Source organism: Poecilia formosa, unplaced genomic scaffold, assembly GCF_000485575.1.
Source record: "Poecilia formosa unplaced genomic scaffold, Poecilia_formosa-5.1.2 Scaffold135, whole genome shotgun sequence".
Taxonomy (NCBI): domain Eukaryota; kingdom Metazoa; phylum Chordata; class Actinopteri; order Cyprinodontiformes; family Poeciliidae; genus Poecilia; species Poecilia formosa.
This window is the reverse complement of record NW_006800074.1, coordinates 224241-235061: the sequence shown is the minus strand read 5'-3', so window position 1 is coordinate 235061 and position 10821 is coordinate 224241. Positions and strand designations below refer to the sequence as shown.

Genomic DNA, 10821 nt, shown 5'->3' with positions numbered 1-10821 from the left:
TGAGGCTTTAGACAAGGTCCTTAAATTTCATTGCGAAAGACGAGAGCAGTGTTCTTCATTTTGTTCTTGAAGTCTTCTTCAAACTGTTCATTCTGGGAGACTGTGAAATGGTTCTTCCAGTCTCCTACTCTTCCTGGAAATAAGGAGTTGAATCAGTGATAAAACTAGTGAAAATGTCTGATCTTTAAAAAAGATTTTTACAGACCTTTCCTCATGAAAGGAGATACACTTTGATTCATCATTGAGACAGTGGAGAAGTTGGTTACTTTGTTTTGTTTCATATTGTCAAACGTCACTTTAGCTTGGACAAGTTCCCTTTGCTCAGCTGTTGGAGACAAGCCCAGAAAAGAACAAAGTCTGCTGATTTCCTGTCCAGAGTCCTAAAAATGATTAAAGACAACATGTTAAAAGAAAGAAACTGAAGCCAAGTACAATTATTGCAAGAATTGTGTGTAGGACAATTCATAAATTACATTAGACGGAAAAAAAAATTACAAAAACATTTTTAATAAAAGGATTTGCCCCTTGTTCAACACACCAGGATCAAAAGGCTGAGTTAACACATTAGCACATTGTTTCTCAACCCTGGTCTTCAACGCCCTCCTGCTCTGCATGTTTTAGATGTGCCTCTATTCCAGAACAGCTGATTCAAATGATTGCATGACCATCAAGTACTGCAGAAGCCTGTTAGTCACCCAGAGATACAATTCAGGTGTGTGGCAGAAGGGAAATGCCTAAAACGTGCAGGACAGGGGGGCGGTGAGGACCAGGGTTGAGAAACACTGCATTAGCATGAAGTCCAGCTGTTCTTTCAGAAATGGAAAGGAGGCCATTTCAAACTGTAGGCCTGCTTGTCGTTTTAAGCACAACTCCCCTTACCTCAATCAAGTCTTCATAGAACATGTAGTGAAGATTAGAATAAGTCTGCTTCTGGTCCCACCAGGTATTCACATGCTCATACCACGATCCAAACACAACTGGAAGCATAGAAGGTGTTTGCTCACATGTTGGATGGAAGTTATATATTCTGCTGTGGCTCTCTAACATTGTACCTACCCTTTCCCTGCATGAAGTTTTGCAGAAAGCAGCTCCAGTCCCCTGGTTCTGGCAGAACACGGTTCATACGTCCAAAATGGAAATAGGAAACCGCGCTGTCTTTTGCATTACGTGCCACATATACAATCTGTTAAGACATAAACAACAATTTAGATTTCTTCTGTTGGTTTCCTGAATTGTGCATGTGTGTTGCATGTCGTTTTACCCTGCTGCGTTGCTCCCAGAAGGATTTTGGCACAAACTGAACTGGTAGATGGGTTTTAATGAGACGAGGAGCAGTGGGGAGCTGGTCTGCCAAATCTTTACCTTGGGAGATGGATACGATTGCAGTTGATGACATACACAACTTGACATGTTTAGATTCAGCAGCTTAGCATGGCTCATTAAAAAAAAAAAAGGGTCCTTTTGACAACAGATCCTTAACCCACAAGAATAAAGATTCAATTGGATTATAATGCAAAAAGATGTATAAATGTGTGTGCCGTCTAGTATTAAACCTTTAGGTCGAGAAGGCTCACTGATCTCCAGGAAAGGCACTCTTTCTTGCAGAGGAACAGAAGAACGACAGTCTGGTTCCCCAAAGTAGAGAAGATCCAGGATGTAGGAAACCCATGTGGTTCCTGGGATGGAAACATTTTCAATTACAAAACATAAATATAATAAATTGAAATTAAAGTAATTATTGTCCCTACTTGAGCTCACCTGCTTTAGGGTAAGTAGCTATTAGAATATCATCTGGCCTTGCCTTGAAGCTCTGAATATTCTCCCAGTTGTCAGTGAAGTATTTGGTCATGGAGACTCCATGGAAGTCAAACAAAGTTGGACGAGGCGGCAACTCCATCTATGAATACCATTAAAGATTTATTTTATTCTCATTATGTCTTAAATAAATAGAGATGTTTCAGGCCACATTCAGCAGTGAAAGATCATCCTCAAAAAGTAGAACTCCAAAATTAAGAACATCTGTTAAGCAAATAATGCTGTGAGAAGTTTTTGCTCACCTACGAATTTATATTGCAGTTGCCTTTTTGTCATTCTTATTAAATGTTTCTGTTGTGTATTGTAAGTTTAAAGCAGGATCAACGTACAAACAACACTTCTGAACTGTCAAGGAATGCATGATTAAAAGAGACCACTGAGAGTGCAACAGAACAGCAGGGAACAGCTAGAGCAAGAAGGAGCCAGTGAGGACAGAAAAAGATTTAACCCTTGTGTCCAGAAATGGGGTCCAACCGACCCCACACACGTAAAACTTGTATCATTTTCCACAGTCCTCTACGTTTGCCTCTGTCCTCGCATGTACAAGGGTTAAACGAGAAGCAGAAGCGACAAAGAGACCAAATTAGCTAATCAGATGACCATGGAAAGCAGCTGAATGAAAGTGGAGAAAAAAAAAAGCAAATCAGGGGATTAGATCAGCTGAGAAGGACAGCAGACTGAGGGAAGAGGTGACAGATTGACAAAACAGAGAGAACTTAGGGGGAAAAACCTGAAGGAAGCAAGATTAAAGTACAATCAATGAGAATAAATGAACCAACACAAGGAATAAATTAAAATGGAAAGACATAAGCAAATAACCAGAACTTGAACACACAAGTAACAGTTTCGGATGATCACATATTAAGATTAGACAAAAATAATAATAATAATGTGAGTAATTACAATAAACAGTTTCAAATTATGTTTTCATTAATTACACTTTCTTTGTCTTTCAAGACTCAGTACTATGTTATGAAAACAAATGTCCTCCTAGGGATAATGAAGCCTAATGTCTAAACTCTAAATGTTCTCATTTAGACTATTTCTAAACCACACTCATTTAAACAGATGAATGTGGATATTGAAACATAAAACCTAATTAAAATTTGCTCTGTCTTCTGATCATTTTGCATTATGTTGCTGGCAGTGTTTGGTTATTCTCATTCTCAGTCTCCAGATGGTCAATTAAAAGTGTGACCCAAGCTTTCGGATTTTTATCTCTGTGAGCACACAGAGATTTTACAAAACTGTCGGTCGATGTTCCTGTTCATCAGTTCATTTACACTATGACATTATATGTTCATCTTTAAGTAGAATAAAGCCAAACTTACCTCGTTAAAACGGCAATTTCTTACTGTGTAGTCATATGGGGATCTTCTGAACTACAGTGATTAGTTTGTTGTGTAATATTCAGGGTGACATCTTGCACAACTTCCTCAGTTTCAATAGAGCATTTGTCGTCTTGGTGACTCGAACAAGGTCTGATGTTCTTGCTTAAGAAATAGTTCTGTCATTAATCTTCAGGCTTTTATTCATGTGGTGGTTTTGTGTTATTCTTTTGTTCATTTATTTTGGTTTTGGCTTTTTGTTTCTTTGCAGATCACAGTTTATTTTTGGTAATTTGTCTTCCCCTTTCCTTGATTTGCTTCTCGTTTTCCCGTCATTCTCTTTTCTGAGGTTCATTGTCATCTTTTTGTTCGCTGTTTGACCCATTCTTCAACCCTGTCATGCTCTTTGTAGTTACTGTTCTCTCATGTTTACTTGTTGGCATTTATCCACCTTTCTTTCATGTTTAGATTTCTAAATGTGGTCTCTCTAGCTTCTTGTGTTTCTCCAAAAGTAGCGGTATTTAAACCTTTCATCATCAGTTTCCTTACTTAGCAGTCCATGAGGGTGTGGGGGTTTCCTCTTTGTAAATGAACTGAGTAAACAGTCACAGCACTTCCCACTGCAGCCAAGTTCGTCCATTTACACTCACAGATCCCACACAACCATATACCAAGACTCAGATCAGTAGTCAGCTTAGGGTACTGGAAAGTGTAATGTGATAGAAAGAACTGACCATTGAGGATTAAATTCATACTCTTGTCCGTATTGGTCCCAACTGAATTTGGGTAACTGAACATGATAACTTCATCTTGCACAAGTTGTTTTTCTTTAGGGATTTTGATGAGTTCAATAAACAGCTACTTTGTTAGATTATAATAAATACAGAGCTGTTTCATCCGATTATTGTTTTACCAAAACTGAATTTGTTTTGTTGTCTTTCAAACATCACAAATCTATATATACATATATTAAAAAAAAAACATGATAGCTTTAACATTTTTAATTTACATAATTTTACATAATTTCCAGAACAGCATGACAATAAGAGTCCCAGTAATAGTTATAAGATCTGTTTGAAATGAATTACAAATATTAACATCACATAGAAAAAAAATATAGCCATCATCTCTTTGGGAAATGCAATATTTTTATTCATTTTAAAATCTAAAAAATGAAATCTGATGGTTGTTATTTAAATATTACAAAAGAATTATATTGTTTAAAATTAGTACAAAATAGGCTTATGTTCATTTTTTCTTTACATTTCAAGGTTACATTACTATTCCTATTTGATAATAAAAATCTCTTTTTTTTTCATTGCAGTTGTGTTTGTCATCTATTTTTGTCAGAGTTCACAGCGGAAATGCAGGGCAGGGTCCTTCATCTTTCTCTTGTAGTCTGCATCAAACTCTTCGTTCTGTGCCACAGTGAAGTAATTCTTCCAGTCACCAACTTTTCCTGCAGAAATACAGGCATAAGTTGACTGCACTGGTGTTTGGAAGTTGATTTTGACATCTCTTACAACATGAACTTATTCATCAAACCTTTTCTCATGAAGGGAGACACCTTGAAATCCATGACTGGCAGTGTGGAGTAGTTGGCCATCTTGTTCTTTTTCATGTTGTCAAACTGCACTCCAGTTCTGATCATTTCCTTCTCCTCAGCAGAGGGAGACAATCCGATAAAGGAGCAGAGTTTCTCTATTTCCCGTCCAGTGTCCTGCAAACATGATCAGAAGTAATCCATGTTTCATCACCATTTAGGCGTAAAATAAGGAGAAATCTGTGAAAGATTAAAACAAATTACCTCAATCATATCTTCGTAGAACATGTAGTGGATGTTTGAATGGGTTTGTGTCTTCTTCCACCAGTTGGTCACATGGTCATACCAGGAGCCAAACACCACTGGATGGTAGATTAACAGTAGAAGGCAGGCTTATTGTGGAGGAATTGTGTATATCATCCAGAAGAAAATGCACCTTCTTTAAATTAAAGTCTTTACAAACTTATAAGACCATCTTAAAGTAAGAAAAATGACTCTCATTTATTGAATAAAAATAAGCCAAATACAGACAAAACTTGTGGAAACAATTTATAGAATTAAAAGGAAATAGTCATCTGTATGCTGGATGCCAATTACATCAGTTTACATCCTTTTCAACCAACCCAAGATATTGATATTTTATTTTTAACAATGTTTGGTGTCTCTTTTGCAGGTACATAGAATGCATGGATGGAAAGGCTTGCAATATGGACGTTATTAAAGTATGAACACATAGAAGGCGATGATTTCATACATACTGTCTCCCTCCATGAATCTCTGGAAAAAGCTGTTCCAGTCTCCAGCTGCAGGTTGGACATTGTTCATGCAGTCGAAGTGGTAATAAGACACCATGTTGTCTTTTGCATTGCGGGCTACATAGATCATCTACCAAAGAAACAGACGTTTGTAAAAAAAATGTACCATTGCTGTGAGAAAATAAATATCAGCACCGTTCAGTATTTCAACTCGTTCTGGTCATGTTAAGAAAATGCAAACAGTAAAGCCTCATTACCCGGCAGTTCTGCTCCCAGAATGACTTTGGTACAAATTGCACAGGAAAATGGCTTTTGATGAGTCGAGGGGTGGTAGGAAGCTTATCTGCCTGGTCTTTTCCTGTATAAGCATACAAACAAAAAAATGCATAAAGATGTCTTCTTCTGCTGCTTTGCTTTGTACTCTAATTTCTCAGTGTGGGCTGCTTAAACCCTTCTGTCAGGTAGTACCAAATCACTGACAGAAGGGGGTGAAACAAATACAAAAGCCTACTCAATAACAAGAGGAGTCCATGTATAAAAATGTAATCTGATCAGGGGGGAAAAAGCATAAAATCTGTACTGAAACAGCATAGTGCATACCAGATTGATCTGACAATACTGGCAAAACCAGAAGGGCTACTTATAATGGGGAGGATATTACTGGGAGGTCGGAGGTCAATGACCTAAAATAGGAAGACATTGCAAAGAAACACCTGGGAAACAACAAATGAACGCAGCAAAACATCGGTATAAATAAAAGCATCACTAAATAGGAAACACAACTAAGCTAAAACAAAAAGAGCAACAAAAAAACAAGACACTCTAAAAACATCAAACTGAAGTGACAAACAAACACCAGTCCTACAGATTACGATGTTTTATGATGTGCAGTTGGAAGTTTAAAGTGAGGCTATTATACGTGAAGAATGCATCTTTTCTTTGACCTGACACCAAGTTTGGGATGGTCATCTCCAAAAAAGGCACTCTCTCATAGATGGGGAGTGAAGTCAGACGCTCCGGAGACGTCTTGCCAAAATACAGCAAGTCAAGGATTTGAGAGACCCATGTGGTCCCTGAGGAGACGAAGAGAGGCAGATATGATTAATGACCTCAGCTGTTAAATTTGACTCACACATATACATGTACAGACACACACACACATACACACACACACACACGCACACACACACCCCCACACACACACGCACACGCACACACACACACACACACAGAAATCTGTGATTGATAAAACACATGTAAAGATTATGTAGACTTGCCTGCTTTTGGATATGTTGCTATTAGTATATCATCTGGTCTGGCCTGAAAATTTTGGACATTTTCCCAGTTTGCTGTGAAAATAGGAATCATTGCGACTCCATGGAAATCAAACAGCTTTGGCCGGGAAGACAGATCCATCTTTGATAAAGGAAAGTAAAAACTGACATCAAACCGTTAAAGGTAAAGATGAGGAAGAGTCAGATTTAAATTATAACCTAGAAACTCAAGATTTTACAAAACAAAAAAAAAACACTTTCAAGGAAGCAAATGGATCAAATGTTTTGTGTAGTATTCAGTGAGAACGCCTGAGGGTATATAGTTTAGTGAAAGCTCTAGAGGCACTGAGAAAAGAATGGAGTGGGATTTGCAACTCTTTGCTGAAATCATTAAATCCACTCACAGTCCTGTGTTCATTTAAAGCAACATCCTCAAATAAGCAATCTTTTCACTTCACAAGAGCTTAAAAGAGCTGAACTCCATAAGATTGCAATGTTCAAAGAGGAAGTCGCAGAAGGACAAACTAAGAAAACCAGCAAGAAATCACATACCTTGCTGAAATCAAGAGACATGCTGCAACTGGACTTGGTCTGCCTTTCCTTCCTGGAGTTTCCTGTTTGTACTGGAGAGCTGATCGGCGCTCTGCTTTTCAAATTACATAACTCTTCACTGTTAGCATAGTCGCTCTTCCTGAATAGGTTTCAACTTCCAGCTGCTCCTCATTGCAACATGTTTGAACTTTTACCTTTATGTTTTCTCAGTTACACATGAAGTTCACAAATTGAAAAAGCCTTTAAAACTCCAAAGCTTCATGTCTTCTGACATAATAAAGAATACATTTGATCAATAAAATGTCTTAACTTTATGACAGATAAATATGTGCTCAGATTTAGAAGAATGCATGAAAAACTTGTGTTTTTTTTATTTTCTCACAAAAACTGAGCATAACTGAAATGTGGTTTGTTTAAATCAATACTGGAACAATTTTTTGTTTTCTGATTCTTTCTGGGTTTATTTATGTTAATAAGCTATACTTTATTCCAGGTGTTGAGTTTCTTTATTATTTAATGTGTTCTGTTATTTATGTATTTATTTTTTTATTTATCCTCTTATCATGGTATTAGGCATTTTGTTTAGTTAACCTTCCTGTGTGTTATCTGTGTTAAGTTTCCTTCTCTCAGTCCTCTCTCACAGCTATTCAACATTCCCCTGATTACACTCACCTGTTCCCATGTCAGGATGTCATGTCTCTTCTGTGTTTATGTTCACTGGTTTTCCCATTGTTTCCTGGCTATTTTCATTTCCTGTTGTCTCTGTGCCTTGCCTTTGGTTTTTGTTATTTTTATTATTAAAGTTGTCAATTCACCAAACTACTTTCAAGCTCTTATTTGTATTTTGGCCCTTCTTCAACAAAACAACCCATGACAGAATCATTTAAAAATGAAATAGATTCTATTAATATATTAATGTTGCTTTTAAATATTTTACATATTTTGCATTTAAAATATAAATATTTTTTCAATGTAGAAAGTTTGTTGTTTACAACAAAAACAAAAAACATTACGACAATCATGTGAAATCTAAGCAACATTAATTTGTGAATAGTGGAGTGTAAGTAAAGCAGGGTGTAAGTTTGGCAAAGATCTAATGTTAAAAAAGAAAGAAAGAAATGTAATTTATTTACAATATTCTGCTTTTCTAATTCGAAGGATTATATATTACACGCTGAAATATTACATTATTTGCGAAAATGTGCCAAAAATAAATAAATAAAAATCAAGAAATAGAAAAATAAACAAGAAATCCGGAAGTGATGAAGCAGAAGTGACGCAACAGGAACTTCAAAAACGTACACAACAAACATGGCGTCTCCCAGCGAGGCAGATGTGAATGTTTCACACGTGGAAAAAAAGAAAAAGGTATGAATTAATTTGTATTCTTTGAGGGTTTTTTTTTTTTTTTTTTTAATGAAACCCCCACAATAGCAGCAAATTAGACCCTGCCGGCCCCGTTTCAGTGTTGAAATGAATGCTTTAAACTGTATGTTGTTGTATGTTAATGCTGTTAAACTGCCGCTCTTTGGTCATTTCCACCAGCGTCCAGTTCGTTACTGGCAGGGGACAGAAGGCAAAACGAAAGATGACAACAAAACTGAAGGACAACCTGAGCAGCAGAAGAGGCAACAGAATCGAATAAAAAAGAAAAGGAAGCGAGATGAACAGCCGGATGGTGGGAAGAAAGTCATATCGGGGGTGAGAGCATGCAAAACTAGCTGAGATCAGCCCATTTAGAATCCTTTTATCATCAACGTGTGCAAAAATGCTTCAAATAAATAGTTTTCGTTGTTACAGAAGGTGACATTATTAATAGTTAATACTGATGAAGAAGGATAACGTTATAAGCTGTAGACCCAGAATTGTTTGTGCCTCCTGTGCTGTGGTTTCTTGTACAAAGATGTTGGCAACATATCCTTTAGACTGTGAATTAAGTAAGTCAAAGCTTTTTGTCCAGTACATCCCAAAAATGCTGGACAAGATCGCGATCTGGGAAATTTGGTGGATACGACAGTTTCTCAAGCCCAATGTTACTGTACAATGTTTGCACTGCTCAAGGAGTGCTGTCTCTCTGAGAGGATGTCTGGTCTGCAGCAGCGCTCAAGTTGGTGGTAACACTGAAGGTTTTCCATCACAACATTGTTCAAAGTATTTTACTGCCTCTGGTAGGATTTTCATTAAATTGAATGGACGTGTGAAGGTGTTTTTTTTTAATTTATTTTTTTATTTCAACAATCATTTTCACACTTTACCCAACAAACGGATATTATTGAATAGTTTTTTTTTTTCTTTAAACTTTTGTTTCTTCGACTGGAGATCAAGTTAACCAGGGTTGAATAAAACTGCTAAATTATTCCTGTTAGCCGAACATAGTTGGTTATTTTAACCATTAAATAAACACTTCATTTTTGTTTGTGAAGCACGTTTGCTGCTTCAATGTTGGATTATTTGATGATGTTTACATGGTTTTAATGCCTTTTGTTGAGAATACTGTAAAGTTTATGCAAACTTTATTTATTAACAGCGACTTCTTTTCTTCATCAATCCTGTCTCGTTCTACTCTGTCATAAAGGTGTTCCAGCTTCAGGGCTAAACACTGTGTGTTGATAGCCCCTTCTTACTTGATCGGTGCTTTGAGGTTGTCTGGTCTGTTTGATTTATTGGCTTTTTGAGTAGTTTCCTGACTGGTCTCTTATTACCTGAACCGCTTCATTTTCACTCTTACCTTGTGGCGTGCAGCTCCATCATGTTTGAAAAAAGCTTTATACTAATTTGTTCCTGGATATTTGGCAAGATTTGTCTTAGAACATGTTCAGGACGGGCATTACACTGGACTCCTGGTAGCTTCCGCCTTTGATTCTCCAGACAAGCCTTTTCCTAGATGCCCCCAAACAGTCTGAAGGGGTTTCTTTGGAGAAAAATGTCTCTTCAAGGTCTTCTGCATTCTTGCAAATTTTAGATTTTTGAAGCTCAGAAATCTCCTTGTATTCTCCATAAAATCTCCCAGAGCAATACCACAAGTTCTGAGTCTGTTGGTGGAAATGTATTCCTTTTTTTCCCCCATATTCAGTAGCCCAGTACACAGTCGTAGTTATAAGCTTTGCATGCCAAAGTAACAGGAATAAATGAAACAACTGTATTATCGAGAGGGAAAAAAAACAGCTTCTGATTGTTCAGAATGTCCATCTTAAGCCTGAATCTGCATTCAGTCTTTTTATAGTTTGGTTGGTTAAACAACCGCATCCCTGCAGAATATAAGACAGTATTTAATATTTTCTTAGAATGAAGTGACTTCTTTATGTCACTAGAGTTTACGAGAAACATTTTCAAGCACCATTCCTTTCTGGAGGTAATACTCTAATTCGAAGGATTTTATATTACACGCTAGGGCTGAAACGATTCCTCGAATGATTCGAGTACCTCGATTACTAAAATATTCGTTTACAACAGCCCTATTACACGCTGAAAAATTACATTATTTGCGAAAATGTGCCAAAAAATAAATAAATAAAAATCAAGAAATAGAAAAATAATTAACAAGAAATCCGGAA

At 36.9% G+C, this 10821-nt stretch overlaps 3 protein-coding genes across 6 annotated transcripts in view; 1 reads left to right on the top strand and 2 right to left on the bottom strand.

Annotated features, from left to right (window-relative positions):
* wdr46 (WD repeat domain 46) overlaps nt 1–10821 on the top strand; it is a 25437-nt gene that overhangs the window by 2420 nt on the left and 12196 nt on the right. Inside the window, exons 1-2 of one of the 2 annotated variants that reach the window (XM_007562274.2) lie at nt 8543–8635; nt 8813–8968. In XM_007562274.2, coding sequence (XP_007562336.1) covers nt 8579–8635; nt 8813–8968 — 213 coding nt within the window. In that variant the 5' untranslated portion in view covers nt 8543–8578. Of the gene's footprint in view, nt 1–8542; nt 8636–8812; nt 8969–10821 lie in introns of those variants that run through there. The other variant, XM_007562273.2, reaches the window with a different exon arrangement.
* LOC103145036 (cytosolic sulfotransferase 2-like) lies at nt 7–3311 on the bottom strand. Of its 3 annotated transcripts, none has more exons than XM_016676541.1 (8): nt 3147–3311; nt 1759–1897; nt 1575–1676; nt 1262–1362; nt 1057–1183; nt 880–977; nt 206–380; nt 7–133 (listed from the first exon to the last, which is right to left on the bottom strand). In XM_016676541.1, exons 2-8 carry the CDS (start codon nt 1895–1897, stop codon nt 21–23), a joined length of 855 nt encoding a protein of 284 aa, XP_016532027.1. In that variant the 5' UTR covers nt 3147–3311; the 3' UTR covers nt 7–20. The 3 variants fall into 3 exon arrangements, with proteins under 3 accessions (XP_016532027.1, XP_016532025.1, XP_007562329.1); XM_016676539.1 differs by having other exon boundaries at nt 1554–1676; nt 3147–3309; XM_007562267.2 differs by lacking the exon at nt 3147–3311 and adding an exon at nt 2058–2182 and having other exon boundaries at nt 1554–1676.
* LOC103145037 (cytosolic sulfotransferase 3-like) lies at nt 4451–7535 on the bottom strand. The gene is made up of 8 exons (XM_007562271.2): nt 7268–7535; nt 6719–6857; nt 6386–6514; nt 5699–5799; nt 5445–5571; nt 4951–5048; nt 4689–4863; nt 4451–4602 (listed from the first exon to the last, which is right to left on the bottom strand). The coding sequence occupies exons 1-8, from the start codon at nt 7286–7288 to the stop codon at nt 4490–4492; spliced, it is 903 nt and encodes a 300-aa protein (XP_007562333.1). The 5' UTR covers nt 7289–7535; the 3' UTR covers nt 4451–4489.